Genomic DNA, 18,435 nt, shown 5'->3' with positions numbered 1-18,435 from the left:
GATTTAATGTTATTTTGGTATGGAGCATTCTTAAATGCATCAGATTACAGATTAAGTAAGGAAGGCAGCAAAACTAGTGCAGAGCAGCTTGTTATTGCAACTGCCCTCCTCCTTCCTAACACTTTGTATAAGGCAGACAGACACATTAGGCTTATAAAGACTTCTTTGAAAAGGTATTTTTGTAAATCTAAGCATCAGATCCTAGAAAATTCTGAATTCCACGTCAAATTTGTTTAACACGAATTAGAAAGGGAGAAATGAAGTCCGTTCTTCGTGGGAAAATGAGGTCTTAAGTTTTCTATTGTCTTAAAATCTTGATTTTTAATACAAATTTTGAGAAACAGTAGTAGTTCTGAACTGAGCGCAGTCCTGGCTTCAGAAAAACACCCAAGATTTACGTAGAAACAACCATAGTGACGAAAAAAAAAAGAATATAATTCTCAGTGATTGCAATTTCCATCCCTAATCTGCAGCCCATAACTCATCTGAACTATTCCTACCTAAGAATCCTTCCTTAAAATGTATCTAAAAGACAAAACCAAGTTCAGTGATTGTTACTTGAACTATTGCATAAATCGATAAAGATTAATAAATTCTGTTTCTCAGGGTGAATGTATTTACAGAAGCAGATAATTATTAAAACTATTTGCATCAATTTCAATACATATTTCACTTAAAAACATCTGCAAAGAAATGATATTATAAAGTAGAATAAAATAAAAATTATTTTATCCCATGGTGAATCAGTAATGCTGTTCATTGCAGGGTTACAATATAATAAACACTACCCACTAAGCTAAAACTTGAGAGACTGAGTACACTGATATTTATGGCTTGGACATTTGTCAGGAACAAAACTCAGGCTGGGTTCTCAAGCCTTTTGACTCTAATATCAAAATATACATAAGAATAGCAAGGGAGATGTGATTATTTCTGTACATTAAGTTTGAGCTTTGTTAAAAACAAAGGTGTGATAGCAGCAACACAAGAGCAAGGGTGCATTTGCTGTCTGTTGTAGGATAGAGTTTCCTAAATTAGTCCAACACTTTAATTACAGTATATTAAAATGTACAATTTGATTATTTTCTTCCCCACTTCAAAATTCTAAAAAAGATACAATAAAATCCACTCTGGTCTCTGGTCTTACCTCCCACCCCCAAAATATTTATCTTTTCATGTTGTGCAATTATCACTTTCACCTGCTATGTGCCAATGTGAGATATTATCATCTTTGCAAATGAAAAGGTGAAAAGTTTAAATTCCAATATTACAGAATGCCACTTCACTCAATACCTGCAGGGGACTGTCCCAAGGAACATCATTCCAGAGACACTCTGCTCCTTATAAAATGTTCTGCACGTGAAAAGCTTCCCTGTGCTGTGTTTTTCTGTGAAATAGATCCACAGGGTTCAAAGGAAAAGTTAATATTTGGGATCACTGTGCTCTTTGAGAAGCAGGTGCCAGATACTCTCCAGCTGTTGGTAGCCACAGTTCTGGTTATTATTAAATACTATTAATACTATTTTATTAAAAGGTGTGGATTCCTCGTACTGGCACTCATCACAGAATTTTAGCACCTGTCTAAATTAGAGCCTGCAACTGACCATGCCAATTGCCTCGGGGCTCTCAAGATGCTCAGCTATCAGCATCCATTGAAACTCAGTCTTCACTGGCTTAGAGAAGATGAGACCATGATCATCTCACAAATACCTGCAGAAAGTGGGATGCAGAATTGCCCTGGGATTTCTACATGTATTTATCACACCCAACAGATATGCAGAGATTTCTGCATCATTTAAAAGATTGATAAGTTATTTGATAGATTCATACATGCAGCTAAAAAATGTTGCATGTTTCTAGAGGTAACTTGGGCACCCCTTTTTACCCTTTTAAATGAAGGATCTACTGATCTCCACAGCCATTTTTAAATGTCCCAGTGAGATGCAATGAGACCCAAGAGTTGAAAGGCCAAATGTTTTAGGATAGGCAAGAAGCAGCTTCAGGAAGATGCAAAGAAACAGCACCAGAATTACATTCCAGGGAAGGAGGTGTAGAACATGGAAAGCTTTTCAAGAAGGTAGACTCATTTCTTCAGCTATTTGCACCTGAGAAACTTCAGAAATTCCAGAATGTTTTGACCAAAAATCCCCCAAATGTATAACTATTACTTGGATTTATTAAAAGGTCATCCATTAGCATACTAAGGAATCTATTGGGAAATAAAAAATCAAAAAAATAATGTATTTAATAAGGTATTCCCAGAATATGGATTCTTAAGGACTGCCATAGTTAAGACCAGTTTCATTTGGAAACTGTAGGTTGCACACCGTGTATTTTGGTTTCCAAATCCATCATGAAAATACTTAATTTCAGTGAGAAATTAAAAAAGAAAGAATTTCTAAAGTCAGGAGGGCTAAGGAAGTGTGTAACTATGTTAACCCATTTTGATTTTTACATGTTATTCAAACATTCACATCCAGAAAGAATGTTACATCTTTTCTGGAAGGCTTGAAAAATGCAGTAAATAGCAAGTAACAAAACTCAGTTCATTTCTTTTAATTACATGGTAGAGACTTGAGGGTTTCTTTTCAGTTTTCAGTGTAAAATGTCTCCAAAAATTAAGTAAAATTTCAAACAAATAAAAAAAAAACATAAATGTGCAATTTTTTAAGGAACAGATACGTAGCAGAAATCAGAACTTTTTAAAAGCATCTCTCTGTTAGGCTATTGAACTAAATATAATTCTACTACATTATGCATGGATGCTTTGTTTCACATGAGATTCTGGTCAAAAGTTCAGAAATTTTGCAATTAAACCTTTGATATCAAATCCCGTGTGACAATGCAATTGATAATATTTATTCCTGAAGTCAATAACTTTATTATAGATATTATTTCAAAGATATTTCGTAAGAAGTACCGGTCACAAAATCACTTCTGAGAAAAAAAATAAAAATTAAAAATTAGCAAAGATGAAAACAAGAAAGTCACATTTCTTTTAAAAGAAGGAAATACAGGAAATACTAAGCAGAACTACAGAATCGTTGTTCTTTTGCCAGGAACTTTATCCCATCCTCTGGCACTGCAGAATTACTTCAGCTTCCCCAAAAATCACTGCTTTTATTAAGCTTTACTGAGCTGCTCTGTATTGGCAAAACCTTTGTAGTAAAATAATTTTCCATCAAAATACACGGCACTGTAGTGCTGTAATGAAGAGCTGTAGGACAGGCTTTAAGAGGCACGGTACTTTCATCTGAAAAGTCTCCTGAAATTCTTTGAACGTTTCCAGGGGATTAATGAGGTATTTTGACAACACACGAGAAGCGACTGGTTTTCAAGAAGCCTTATAAGAGGGAAGACTCACATTCTTGAAAATTAAACTGTGTATTTTAAGCCACTAAAAATAACACAATTATTAAAAATTTGGCAGCTCTGAAGAAAAAAAAATACCAGCAGATATGGGGAAACACATGGAACTACTGAAGAGCGTCAAACTTGAGTACACACATTTCACAGCATTTCAACATGACTTAAACACCAATTTTAACAGCTTAATTGAATGTTTCTTATTAAAAGCTATCACAGATGAGCTAAAATAAGAACAAGCTAAACTAGCCAGAGTGTAACTAAATCAAAAGCATTATTCTTTGCAAGTTGGGTGGATTAACTGTGCGTGTGTGCATCACTCTCCTTATCCCTTTCAAGAACTGTTAAGGTGTTTGGAGGTTTTCAAAACCTTTGGTAATTAGTGGAAGACAGAGTATTCTTGCCTTTTTTTTTTTTTCCTCTTTCCAAGACACATTTAATGACACCATTTATGTAAATTTAGAAGAACATTAATCACACACAGCAAAATTAGAACAAATTAATCGCTACACCTACCATTTTTATAAGTATTTAAAAATATTTTTAGGGCATATTCTACAAACTACTAGTCCCTTGAATGTTTTAATGCATTTCAACAAGGATTTTAGTGTATAAATAAGGGTTCAGTTCTAAAAAGCTTTAGTGAAGAAAGTGGTGCTCTATAAAGCCTCACTTCCATAAAGACCTCAATACTCCTGAAAACCTGGAGTGCTTAAATCTTCAAAGGTCTACCCTTATTTAATCAAGCTGGGCAAGAAACACGTTGAGGAGGCATTCTGAAAACGATTTATAACCCACTACCCACAAAAATATCCACACAGAGTACTTACACATGCATTTAAGCAAGCTGGTATCTTGGGTGCATGCAATACTGCCCGTGACACGAGAGGGGAATGGGATCTGCTAATCAGCACCGGGCCACAGGACATTTTAAGTCTCTCTAAGCACTCTTTCACAATAATTTTTTAAATAATAATTGCCTTTAGAGTGTGAGCAGTTGTACAGGAAAAAGCTGCTTCCTAAATTCAGCTCTTTTCAGTCTGCACTGAAGGTAAATATTTTACAGAGGCAGCATCTTTGTAATGCTTATGGTTGAAGACTACTTTCGGTGGTCAAGTCTCATCTTCTCCAATATCCAGTTTTAGGGACTTTGCTTTTCTCAGGTCTTTCAACCAGCCAGGGGGGAAGAGAAAAAACCCCAATGTGTTCTGTCCCTTTCCTCAGGAATGGCAATCTGCTCATTTTCATAGCTGTTCCATGGTATTTTAAAGTCTGCAGTATATTTACAAATAGTATCAATACTGAGGTGGAAGGGGAAGAGTGGGGGGAGAGGATAGACTTTCCGTCATCCTTCTCCCTATTTTCAATAAGGTTCTGGATGTGTTTAAGGGCAAAAAATTCCACCCCAATATATTAGTTTTGTTAATCCTTTTCTTATGATCTTGCTTGCCTGGCTAGGGAAATTATGCAAAAAGTAATAAAAGTTCTAATTCAATTTCCATGTTAAGAGATGGATTTGGAAAAAAAAAAATATATATATCAGAAACCATATTCTTTGTGTTTACTAAGAGATATGCACTCCAACATTTAGTGTCATGGAGCTGGAGTTAAAACCAGAAACGGCAAAGATAATTTAGCTGCATGAATGCCTGCTCTTCAGTAAAATGCTGCCAAAATTAAATAGGAATGAAACAGCACTTTGTAGTCATTGGTCGCTCAGCGGGGTTTGCGTAGTTAAAAACCTAAGTGAAAAGGGTGATTGACCTACATTGCAACTAGCTTAGCACAGCTGTACTTTCATATTTCTGCTGCATCCGAGGAAGCTCATTATTTAATACAACTGAGTTACATGTAATTGTCGGTCTTTTATTTTACACTTCTAGGGGCCAGATATTAATCTCAAATGTGCAGCAGGCGTTACCGTGCATCTGGAAACATCCACGGCTGCCCATTTGCAGGCAAGGCTAAGAGAGAAGGGATTGCATAGAGCTGCACCTGAAATTAGGAGGCTGCCCAGGGGTAGGAGAACCTCACAAATACACAGAAATCAAATGAGCAGATGGAACAGAAAGCAAATCCCTTGGCACCCCAAAGGCAAACGCTCTGCTGTTTCCCTATTGTTTTGAGCAGAAGCAGCCCAGAACACACAACCAAAGCACATTTCACACAACTCATACCTGCGGTTTAAATAAGTAATAACATTCCAGTTAACAACCAGTTTGACATGTTAACAGCCCAAGGGCTGTTAACATAATGACTGGTCATTAATGGCAGTAATGACAGATTTCAAAGGGAATATTGTGCTTGTAAATGGACACGCTGCCAGTCAGAAGAGAGGACAGAGGACAGACAGGCTGATGCATTAAGATGTCACCGTACAGCTCTGGAGGACAGGAAGGGGAGGAAAAAGAAAAAGTTCTTGCATATTTCACTTACTATAAATGGACCTGAAATATTGGCGTAAACCTAAGTTCCTGAAATTAAGTCTTCACTTTCTAACCCAGGAGTGTATAAGCAGAAGAAGAGGCCTGCAGGGGAATTATACTCTGCATATCATTTTCGCAGAGTGTGTTACTTCTAACATTGAGCCCTTTCTTTACTCAGGTCAGTTCCTGTCCTCGTTAACAAAACTGAGCTCGTTCCTGCCACGGCCACCCCGACACCCCGGTGTCCTGTGCCACCTCGGGAACAACCCCAGTGCCTGACATCAGCCAGGTTCCAGGGCAAGGCCTCCCACACCCGCAGCATCTTTCAAGCTCATTACCTCATTAAAGATTCCTTCCATTCCCTCAATCCCTCCCAATCTGGAGAAAAGGGTTTTAATGCAGTATAATTAACTAATTTTACCAAAGGAGACAGCTAAAGCAAAGCAAGTTTTGAAGTTCTGAAGATACAGAGTATTTCTAAGAAGCTCAAAGTGGGGACCTCAGGGCTCGACTGCAGCACGAGAGCGTGCATCAGGGCTGAGGGAGGGTGCAGCTCTTCTGGCAGGCATCTCTAAATGAAAGATACTGGAACTATTTTTGCAAACAGGCAGAGACACAATCACACCATTTATGAACTTAAACATGAATGCTAAAGCACCCAAACTGGCTACATGATTGCTTGTAGCATCTGTAGAATGCCTGTCTTATTGAAAGGCATAATGAACACTGAGAGACAAGTTAATAAGCAATTTTACTCTTTATAGTATCGTTCAAGCCACATATCCTCTAGAGGGCACCACATAAATTAATAGGAAGCCAGAACAGTTTTATAAGCAGCAAAGACTCCCTTTATGGTTAAAAAGAAAAAAAAACCCTAAGAAGATAGTTTGAAACCATAATCGAACTCTAATGTGATCATTAGTACAATGCAATTTGTTCCTTAAATTCATATCTAGTGGGTTGCTAAATATGAAAGCTTATTCGGCTACGAAGCTAGAGAAAATTTAACTAGTTTGTGTATTAGCACTAAAAAGATCACTTTTATAGGTTCACTGCATAACTAAGTAGATAAGATGCAATGAGGCAAATGACTGTCTGCAATTACCTTAAGTGCATCAGTTTGAAGTTTAGTGTAAATACCAAGTTTAAATCTATGCACTCACAAGTATCGCTCAAAATAAATAATAAAAAAAAAATCTTAACAAAATAGCTTCATTAAGACTCAATAAATCCACAGACAAAAATCAGAAACATCTTAAAACCAATTATAGGATTTCTCATGTGTGCTGGTTTCACATGCAAAAGTAAAAGGTGCTATGTATGAAGAAATAAATGAAAGACCAGTTTGAATATGATCATGACAGACCAAAAAAAAAAAAAAAAAAATCTCCTTTCTCTGAATCACTAAGTATGAGTTTTAACAATCTGTTAGCAAAATATTTACTCCTGTTAAACCCTCAAAGACCAGAGAGCAAGAGCGTGTGTGAATGCATCTGTGCTGGGGAAATGCTTTGCTCATATCTTTCCTACCACATCATTTCTGGTTTTGATTTTAAACATTTGATTTCAAAACATTAAATCTGCTGCACAAGCACTTGGGAGATTCAGTAAGCTCAAAGTCTCCTGTAAATTTGGAACTCAGATGAAACAGCCATAGCAGTTCTCTCCCTCCTGCAGGCATTTGTTGTATAAAGATTATTAAAATGGGTTTCAAAATTGGGATGTTACTTCCTCGCACCAAAACCTTTTTCAAACCCCTTCTCCACACATTTACCTAAAGACCACAAGAGACCTAAGTTCACGTACAACAATTCCCTTCTGTTCCAACAGGTTTTAAAAGTGAGGTTTTGTTACCTACTACTTTGGCAGCCTTAACACAGTGGGTTTAAGATGCAGCCTCTGTGCTATCTTGGGTTCAGTTCAGAGCTTTAATAGCAGAATGCTTTTACCATTAAGTAGTCTAAGCTCATCTGAAGAACCTGATCTGCCTTTCAGCCCAAGCTCAACAAATGCACCATGCGTTTGTGAAGGTTTTTGTTCTACTCTTTTTTTCTAGAGTTGGCTATGTGAAGAGCCAGAGTACCAATCATTGTTAGGGCTTTAGTCTTGATTCCTGTTCCACCCTGCTTATGGTATAAAACTTGGGAACTGATCAGGGTGCGGGAACCTCCTGTTTGGTACCTGTACTTAAGCAGAACTTGGAAGTTAACGCATTCAAAAAGAATTTTAATTTTTCCCCAATGTATTAGTGACTTCGATGTCCCTTTAAAAGGAAAAGGCTTCACTAAAGGGGCAGGGGAAATATTCCCAGAGGTTCACCTTAGCCTGGAGCAGCTATTCCCATTAGACCCCCTCTACAGGGAATGGAGGAAAGGTGTTACTATGGGAAATAGGTGCTCGGAATCACCCTAGAGGAGCCTTTTCTCTCTATTTATCATTGAGAGCCCAGGGAGACTCAACTTTCCAGTTAAACTTATATCCTGCAAAGCAGCCCTACTGACACACAATGTGAAGATAAACTATCCTGGTGCTGCTCACCAGCACTTTGCTATGAGTTATTCCTCAAGTATTTTTGGGAATGTGGGTCCACAAGCAAGCAGGAAGATGGAAATCAGGTTCTGATTTGCTACTTCTAACAAGTGGCCACAGGTTAGCCAGATCCCACCTGGGCCACCAACTGGAACCAGGAGCAGAGTGGATTGGAGCCCAGACTCGTGGTTATTAAAAATGGGGAAGTCAGTGGTTTATCTTGGTCCAGCTTCTAGCAGCTGAGTGCCCTAAAAGCTTGAGTGCCACAAATGAAATCCCTCGGCAAACTAAGAGGACAAAAGCGAAGGTGGGTGAAATGTTCCTCACCCACAGGGGTCCAACCCTGCCCTGAGACTGGGTGAAAGCCACATGTCTGGTCTCAGGCTGTGACACCTGGCCACCACCGTGCTGCCAGGAGGAGGGTGAGCAGGAGACCACCGCCTCCCCAGCAGCACAGCGCTGTGGGAAGCAGGGGAAAATCACCCTCTTCTACACCAGCACCAGCATCAGAAATCTGGCAACCACCTCCACGACCTGCCTGTGTGCACTCTTTGACCCAGATTTTAATTTAACCTCCACATTTCAGTGTTTGGTTCCTCACCTCCACCAAGACCCGGCCCCGCAGGCCCGCAGGAAGGGCCGAACAGATTTCCCAAGTTTGAAGAAGGCCGTGACCTACCTCAGATAGTCTCTGCGACAAAGGATAAGGTTGGCTTTGGTGTACAAGGTAGAGCCCACCTCCCCCAGGCGACAGTCACAGCAGGCACATTTCAGGCAGTCTTCATGCCAATATTTGTCCAGGGCCTTTAGAAGATATCGGTCTTTAATCTTACGGTTGCAGCCAGCACAACCTTTCGGCTTGGTGTCTGGCTGGACTGAGAGCATTTGTATACCTGAAATACAGTAAGACAAGAGAAGACTGAAAATAGATATTCTCCCAAGTACAAAATCTCCTTCCCTTTTCTCCCTCCACCTCGCCGCTCCCCCCACACCCAGTTCATTTAAAAGTCAATGGTGTAGGTCGGATAAAATAACCTAGTCAGTCCACAGCAAGCTGAAAACAAGGCTAAGATAAATCTGAGAGCAGGAACTTCCACTGCTCTGAGTTCCACAGCTTCTCTTTAACACCTCATTTACCTGGTCTCTTTGCTGAAAAGAAATAAGATTAAAAAAACCCCATGAAATATTAAAACAGTCCAGTTGAAAAGTTATCCAATTTCAGCCACAGTATCCAATATTTTGCGACGCAAAATTTAAATAAACGGCATATCTACAATACTTAGCAACCCAAAATTTAAATAAACAGGATATCCCTATGGCAAACATAGTTAAATCCACATATTTGGACTTATTTATGCTCTCTTTATAAAATATAAAAGCATTTCAGTTTTTAAAGAAGATTGGAGCTATTAGAGGCATGGAGCAAGAGTGTCTGAGAGATTTGACACAGAAATTTTGATGCTGGCAAAAGGCTGTTTTGTTTTTTAATATTTTATTTCTTTTTAGACATGTTAATGAAGCGATGAGATTTCCAAAGACTTCAGTACCAGCAATGCCAGTCACAACCTGCAGTGTAAGGACCTTCTGAAAAATCTGACTTAAAATAATCTGCACAAGGTCAGACAGGTTCTAGTTTGTGAAGGGGAAAAAAGAAAAAAAAATAATAAAAAAATGCTGTCCTGCTTTCCAATCCCAGTTTTAGCCAACAGCTACTTCGGGACAAGGAGTACAGTAGTGTCCATTAAGTATATATGCACCTTTTGATGTAATAGCTGAGAGCATTTAAAAAACCATTCAAACACCTGAAACACTGTTTAATGGACAGAACCGGCGAAAAGTGGAACACAGTTGAGCGATGTTACTCAGAGCAACACAGCCAGCTTCCAGGGATCCATTCAAAAATCAATTGCCCTCGGCTTTACAGTAAATGGGGAGAGGTCACTGCCCCAAAATGCTCACAGACTGGTCTCCCTGGCTAGCTGCAATCCCAGCGCACTCAGACTAATTCTCTCACAGTTATCTCTTAGGATAAGCAAAATAATAGCCCTGTGGATATTTTAGTGGGCACCAAGCAGGCACAGGAGAGAAGGGAAGAGCAGACACGCTGTTCAATAGTGGGTTACCTCACTGTTTGGGAGCCAGGGATGTAAAAGATCAAAAAGATGCTACTCACTAGACCGCATCTGAATACTGCAACGAGAGTTTGTCAAGACTGGGGAACAAGCAAATCCTACTCCAACATTTGGGGTTTGGAACCCTATTACTATCCAGAGACTGGGAAAGGCCAAATAAAGTCTCATGGCAAGGAATGACAAATTCAAGAGCCCCTGATGATGAACACTCTTCTACCTGGAGTTAACTTGTTTGGTTTGGTTCGTGTTTGCTTTTTTGAAATCCCTCGTAAGAAAAACACGAAAACCAGCACAACACTTGAAGCGATGGTAGAGCGTGCCTTTGTGGATATTAGAGCTGCAAAGAGGCTGAGGCATCCCAGGGATCTCCACACAGGTATGTGTGGAACACACATTTATGTGAAGTGCAGCAACTGCATGGCCAGCTAAGTGACTTTCCAGCGTTCCCGAGCTGAGCTCCTAAGTCCCACCTGCAAAGCTGATGGCTGAATTAAAATAGTAATTCTTATTGTGACATATGAGCACAGCAGCCTTGCTCCTCTCTGCAGTGCAGCCTAACACACAGCTTGGGGTGAGACATTTATCTGGTGGAGGAGCTGTTGTGTGGTGTGTGCAGGCAGTTCTGCTAGCAGACACCCCAAAGCACCCCGGCAGTGCTGCTGCACAACTTCTAAACCTCATGACACAAGTGTGAGGTCTGCATTTGTCTATCAACCTGCATAAAAATTGTCAGTGCTGCTGCTCCCATCACTCCCCAGCTGATGCTCATAGCTCCTCACCAGGCAGAGACTCCTAAGATCTGTCTCTCATTCCCAAGGGGGAGGATGAGATCCAGTGACCTGTGCTGGGCAGGTCTGGGAATGAACACTCACATTTCCTCTTGAGAAGGCACCATGAGACAAAGGCTGAACCTTTACAGCACTTTCAATTGACAGCTGACTCCCCTGAATCCAGGCTTACAACCATGAAACAGCAAAGTAACATGACTACAAATAAACGACTGAAGGCAGTGAAAATACCAGAGATTTTTGGTAAGGAGCCTATACCAGACTGTAAAGGTACTCCTGCTGAAACTCTAACAACATCACTTGGTTGAAAAGCCTTAATCTGTAATGTTCCTTTTCACAGTAGAGTGTAAATATCCACTAGGTGCCAACAACAGGCTTATCCCCCGACCCTCTCTTTGGCCATGCAGAGGACAAATGCACAAAATCCGCCACAATTTGTATAAATTTCTTGTAACTCAGTAAAAAAAAAAAAAAAAAAAAAAAGTTTAGAAGCATGAAGGGCTGTTCTAGGACTTTAATCTTTAGCTCGAGGGAAACCAGAATAAACTAGGAGCTAACACAGTTAAAGGCTTTAACGAAAAAAATCTTAATGTAAAAATTTCATCGCCTGATAAGGAAGCGGGTTAGAGAGTGGAGGTTGACAGTCTCTGATCCAGGCTGATCTACTGTCCTGAGCTGTCTGAAGGGAACAAGATGCCACAGAAACACAGCCAAACAAGTGAATGTCTGAGCAGATTGCAGTAATCAAGCCTGATAATTCCCGAGGTATATGCTGCAAACATGAGGTTATTGTATTACAAATAAAACTGCAGCTTGCACATAGCCTGCACAGCTTTGGAGATACTTGCCCCAGGAGGAAAGTAGGCAGAGCCCTGTCATCCACCCTGCTTAGCCATAAACCCTCTTGCAGGGACAACTGCAAAGGGGCAAACACCCCATGGAAGGAGTATTTGCAACCCTGCAAGCCTATTTTCCCGAGGCAGAGAGAGAGAAGGTGGTCCTGACACCCCACTGGCAGCACCTTCAGATTAGGGATTCTATCTGCAGCAGCTTTTGGAAGGAAGGAATGCTTTTCTCCTCTGATAGATCTGATCTGTTCTCACTTTACTTGCAATGAAGCTGGTTCTAGTTTATTACTTACAAATCCCCAAACTACTGCAGGAAAAAAAAAAAAAAAAAAAAGAGAAAAGGAAAAAAAAAAGGTCATTTTTTTTGGAAGTGTAGAAGGGTTCTAAACAAAGTCAAGAACTGTTTGACATATCTCCAAATTTGAAAATGTCCTTTTCTTCACACGCCCAGTTTCAATCCCCTAGTTTTGACAAGAGAACGTTTTATTACTTTTTTCCCCTGTATTGCACGAGTCACCCTGATGCAGATCACCTCACAGACCATCTCTCTCTCCTTTAGCATTCCCATAAGATCTCCGATGCAGTTGCACTCTCCAGATACGTGCTCGTGTATTTTTAGCTCTCCCTTAATTTGGCAATAAGAATACCTTGCAGCTTACTGTCAGCCAGCCTTTCACAGGCTGCGGTTTAAGTACTCATTTATTTCCTAGGACATGGGAAGGGCCTTTTCAGAGGCTGACAGCACCCACAAGCCCATCCAAACTGCTCATTGCTGAAATATCAGGTGGCAGTGCACAGCCCTGCTGCCTTCCTCTCCCCCTCCCCCTGGAAAGCAGAGCTTATGGAACACTTTCAAAACATCATACAATTCCCTAAGTGCTACACCCAGGCTGTTAAAAAAAAAAAAAAAAAAAAAAAAAGAAGAAAAATCAAACCCAGCTTTCCCTTCAGTTCTGCAGAGTTCTACCCATGCTCTGCATCACAGAGCAGATCAGTTCTCAGAACTGAGAAATTTCAGTGCCTAGTCTGTCACTGTCAAACAAACCCTTTTTATTTCACCCCAATACGCTTTCAAGGGCTTCCTCTATCCTTCCCTGCGCTCCCTCCCTTCCTCCACCCCCAGTCCCCAGGATACTGCACATAAACTGCAGAGCTGTGGCAGGAACAAGACTTCTTCATCACCATTCACCACCTTTAGGATTTTTGTAGGGACAACTTAAAAACCTGACTTGCAGGTTTTCAGATTTCTCTCGATCTCCCCGAATAAGTTCGATGCAACTGACTCCCCTCCCTGTTTATTGTTATTATCGTGAGATGAAACACTGTCAACTGATTTGTAACTATGATTTCATGATAAAGAGGAATGGTTGCTGGAAAAAGCTAAATTAGGCTCCCGGGGAAGGCAGAGGAACAAAAATCCATCTCGCTCAAATCATCATCCTTCTCAAAAATCAAAGGGAATGAAGATTTGATGTAATGAACTATATTGTGTTAGTGATTTAGAAGCATCTGTAAGTGGGATTAGTCCCTGATGGTGCTGAGCGTGGCATGAGGCACTGAGAACTCAGTTCTTGTTTGTGGTACAGGCAGTCCTTGGGAGGAAGAGTTGGGCAATATGCACTGGATCTCTTGCAAACTTTTAAAGACCACTCTTCCCCCCTTTCTCAGAAGCATGCACACAGTTCTACCAAAGACAGTGGCACAGACAGCACAAAAGGGCAAACTTGCCTCTATTTAGGAAAAAAAAAAAAAAACAATTGAAAAATCAGTTTGGAGCAATTTAAGTATTGGGTGCATCAGTCTTTAAAAGCAAACTGACAGACAACATGCAGACAACAAGAGAGTTAGGGGTTTAGGAGAAGGTAAAAACAATACTTTTCTGGTGCTTTCCCACTTTGTAGCTTCATCCTAAAAGCATTCAGAGCTCCAGTAATTCAGGGCAGCACACACAGACTCGGGGAAAAAAAAAAAAGTAAAAAAAAAAGTTGAGGTTTCAGAAGCTAAGAAACATTTCAGAACTCATATGTAGCACATCAGGAGTCGTAACTAGTTTTAGATTGGCATGTAAATTGTTCAGTGGAAAATTCTTATTGCCTCCGAGACCCTGCTATTCTGAGTTATTTGACAGTTTAAGGGAAATCATAATTAAAAAAAGAGACATAAATAATAGCCTGTGCAGTGTGGTGCACAGAAATAAGTGGAACCATTTCATTTAAACTCTGGTGAGCTTTTAATTGCCTGGATTGCATTGTGAACCAGCCTAACGGTTGATTGCCTCCATTATGCTCTCTTGTTCTGTGCCATTCATCCGCACAGTCTCAGCTTCTGTAGTTAACACAACAAAGTAACCGCAACTCCATAACACTCGGGCTTTTTTTTTAAAAAAAAAAATAAAAGTAAGGATTTCAGCACTCTGAATATAGCCTCTTCTCTATACTTTTGAGTTAATTTTCCGTGGTATATAACTAAACTTCACCTCCTGCCCATTCTTCTACAGAGGAATCTGCTTTTTTCTTTATTATTTTTGATTTTTTTTTCCCCCCCACTCTAAATAAAGGATATGGGTTGGGAAGGAGGGGATGGGAAAAAAAAAAAAAGGAAAAGAGAAGAGGCTAGGCAAAAAATAAAAATGGGAATGCAGTCCCACAGCTGGGAGCAGTGATACAGATTAAAAGAATTTGGCCAACATGGCTAGTTGATTGCCAAGAGACACCAAACAAAAGATTTCTCTTCTTCTTTTCCCCCTTCTCTTTTTGAAAGCTAGATTTGGCCTAAAAGCTTGTTTCTCTCTGTTCACTGGCCCAGAGCATCCCTGCAGGCTGTAGCCCCCTAAGGGACAGCACAGCAAATAGATGTACCCAGATCTCAGGGGCTGGAGCTGCTGAGCTATGTTCCTACCCCTGGCGTGTCCCCCCCATCTCTCTCCCTCAGCCCCCCCCCTCCCACCACTCTCCCCCTCCTTTTTTAGAGCAGTGGTGCTGGGAACCAATTTGATTCCCTTTTTCTCCAATGCAGCTGCAAGGCTCAGAGATACTGACATTTTTCCACTCTTATCAGTTTAATTACAGTTACCATGGCAGCAAAGTGCTAGTGCTTGGCAAAGGCCAACAAGAGATTTGCAAGACTGAGTTCAATTTTGATGCAGCTCACATGCAAAATAAAAAAATAAATAAGAAACATATACTCCACAACAAAGAATCCCTTTCCGGAGTTAGACGCTCAAGCCTTTTATGCCAATTCCTTCCCGAGCATCGCAAGGATGGGGAGAGGGAGGTGTCGGGGACCGCACGTCGCGATGTTTGTTGCAGCCAGCAAAACGAATCGCTTTAAGGAGCGGTCCTACAGAGCTGTCCTAGGAAGCGGCATTTGGGGTCTCCTCGGAGCCACGGAGCCGCTGGCAGAGCGCTGAGGATGGGAGAGGACAGAAAAGAGGAGCCCCCACCCCGCCTCCCCCCGGGAGCGCACCGCTGCGCGCCGGCCACCGCCGCCTTACCAAAACTTTTCTCCTTTTTCTGCATGAGTTGATTTACGGGCGCCTGGAGAGCTCCTTCTCATTGAAGCACCAAATCCCGGCAAAAGTAGCAAGTGCTTCCTCGGCTGGGGTCAAGTGAGCGGGAGCGCGGCGCGCCGCAGCGGGGGCGGGGGGCGGCGGGGCCGGGGTGCGCATGGGGGGGACGGCACACCCCGAGCGAGCCACACAGCCACATGCTCCCCTAACTCTGCCCTAAGCCTATAATCCCAGCGGTCTCTTAGCTTTGTTGTAACAAATGGGTTTGATTAAACTGTCACATGCGGCGTTAGCATACCGTATCGTGCTCGCTAGGAAGGGAAAAGGAGGGGAGGGGGGGGAAGAAAGGGGGGGAAAAAAAAAAAAAAAAAAAGAAGAGGAGAAAAGAGAAATGCTCGCAGCCAGAAGTACCGCTGCACAACGCCAGCTTGGCTGCCCTTCCCTGTCGGCGGCCCGGGAGAGGCAGGATGCGGGAGCCCGGAGCCCGCAGGCGGAGCGCGTCCCTGCCGGCCCCGCTGCCCCCCGGGCTCCCCGCCCCGCTCCTGCCTCCGCTCGGCCCAAAGGGTTAACCCTGCACCGAACCAGCTGCAAATTAAACTGCTGTACGGGGAGGCTTGTGGATTAAAGCCGGGGAGTGGGAAATTAACCGACTCCCTTGATAATTGAGAGCATGTTTCGAGAAGCTCTGGAAGAAGCAAGAATAATAATAACAATAATAACGGGGGGGGGGGGGGGGAGGGGGGGGGGGGGAGGGGGGGGAGCGGGGAGGGGGGGGGGTGTAGCGGTGGGGCTGCAATTCATTGTTAACTTTGACTGCTATTTCTCGAGACGTACAGTCGGATGGGTTTCGCTCAGCATCCTCTGCTTGCATGTATTTCATGTCTCATCATAAAAATAATGAAGCCTCACATGATTTAAACAAAACAGTCTCAGCAGAGCTGCAGCTCGAGTGAAAGTTGCAGTGCGGAGATGTGTGTGTGTATTGCAGCCCCGGCTTATGACTCAGAGAGAGAGAGAGAGAGAGAGGGAGAGAGAGTGATGCAGGCACACATACACAAATGACCCAAAGCTTATGTACACAGTTGCCTCACTTACCTTCTCAATTAAGCGATACAGGGGAGGCAGTTCAATAAGCACAGTGGCTGCTTTGTAGCTCTTCTCCTTGGAAAAGGTCAAAAAGAAGCATTGTTTGGGGAAAAAAATAAAGAGGGGGTGGGAGAGATGGGGAGGGAGATCGCTATTCTTTAAGTTTAAAATAATGAGGTCCTCAAGGATCCGCCAAGTAATTGTGTTGACCGCATCCGAGCTACAGGTGTCCTCCTTTTAGTATCTTGCAGTCCAAGGCTGTCTGTCTCCGTCCTGGCTGAAGACAACTTACCTAAAGCAGCGTGTGAGGAGCCGAGTTGAATGAAGTCAGGGCTTTATCAGCTGCAAAATGCAATCCCTTACCAGCCAGACATAATACAGCGAAAGAAAAGGTCACTCAGTTATTACTGAGCCAGCAGAGCCCAGGCAGCTCTTGTGGAAGACCACAGAGAAGCAGCTCCCTTCCGATTTAAGGCTATTTACCTCTCTCCCCCTCCACCCACCCACCCACCCTTCCTCTCCCCCTTCCCCCCTCCCAACTCCCCCTTTCTCTCTCTCTCTCTCTCCCTCTCGCTTTTCTCTCTCGTTCTGCAGCTCGCTCAAGTACAGCCGCCCTCGGAAAGTGCAAAGCAGCCAGGAGACAGATTGGGCTTTGTTGGTAATTTCCCATGGTGAAAATTTACAAGCCTGCAAGTGCAGTCAGCAAAACCACATGCATATGCTAGACACAAACACCAGGGACACACACACACACACACACACACACAAGTGACCTCTGCCGAAGCGGCTCAGGATCACCTTCCCAAAGAGTGCTCCAGGAGCAGACCCGGGCAGCCAGGGGAGAGTCGCGCCCCCCACCCTCCATCACTCCTCCCAAAATACTTGGCTTCAGCAAAACCAGAAGTTGCCCACGCAAAAAGAAAAAAAAAAAAAAAAGAAAAAAAAGAAAAAAAAAAAAAGGGGCAAGATCCATATCTCTCTATTAATGAGTAATGAGAAAAATCCCTGAAGGTGAAAACTCTGCCTCTCCCCGTGCTAGATGTGAGCTGCTCAGGAAGCAGGGGAAACTCCGCTGTGAAAGTTTCCCGCTCGCTCCCCGGCACCGTCCCCGGCTGTGCCACCCCCGGGCCCCGCTTGCCACATGCCACCCCCCTCGCTGCACTTCTCAAGCTGAATGCTGAAGGAAGCCAAGCCATTTCCCCCCTACAGCATCCTTGTCCCAGGAGCTGAAGACACACACTTATTCCCTACCTAGTGTTGGAAACTGGGGGGGAAATGATAGACAGGGGGGTTGTTACAGGTGCTGAACACCCTTGACCACAAGACAGACAGACATGCAAGCACACGAGAGGTAGAGCATACTTTGATATTCAGTCACGCTCACAGATGATTGTTCCTTCGTGTTTTATAATAAAGATGTTGAGCCTAGCCTACTGTAAATAAAGTTAAAAAAATCCAAAGCATCTTCCTCTAAGAGCCATCTGCAGTTGGAGAAAGACCAGATTAAGAATTTGTGAATACAGTTTTCAGACTTCAAAGTGAATATCTGTTGTCTGCTATTAGAAGCACCACGCTAGATTTCCACAAAGCTTTGAAAGATGTCAGCTTACAATATACCCTAAATTTGAATGACACTCATATTATAGAAGTCTTTCAAGACCCAAGAAAGATTTAAAAGCATTGAAGTGCTCTGCCATCTACACCCCTCCCTCGTATAATCCAGCAGCTCTAATAAAAATCAAAGCAACCTCA

The 18,435-nt window shown here is 42.3% G+C and overlaps 1 protein-coding gene across 3 annotated transcripts in view; it reads right to left on the bottom strand.

Annotated features, from left to right (window-relative positions):
• Positions 1–17,168, bottom strand: part of LMO3 (LIM domain only 3) — a 60,119-nt gene extending 42,951 nt beyond the window's left edge. The window contains exons 1-3 of one of the 3 annotated variants that reach the window (XM_015629099.2): positions 16,976–17,168; positions 16,693–16,758; positions 9,001–9,214 (exon numbers count right to left, since the gene is read on the bottom strand). In XM_015629099.2, the coding sequence (XP_015484585.1) occupies positions 9,001–9,206 (206 nt within the window). In that variant the 5' untranslated portion in view covers positions 9,207–9,214; positions 16,693–16,758; positions 16,976–17,168. Of the gene's footprint in view, positions 1–9,000; positions 9,215–15,582; positions 15,709–16,692; positions 16,759–16,975 lie in introns of those variants that run through there. The other 2 variants (XM_015629100.2, XM_015629097.3) reach the window with 2 other exon arrangements.
• Positions 17,169–18,435: the final 1,267 nt, after the last annotated feature.

Source organism: Parus major, chromosome 1A (assembly GCF_001522545.3).
Source record: "Parus major isolate Abel chromosome 1A, Parus_major1.1, whole genome shotgun sequence".
NCBI lineage: Eukaryota > Metazoa > Chordata > Aves > Passeriformes > Paridae > Parus > Parus major.
Note: the sequence above shows the minus strand (reverse complement) of the source record. Positions and strands in the feature narration are given on the sequence as shown.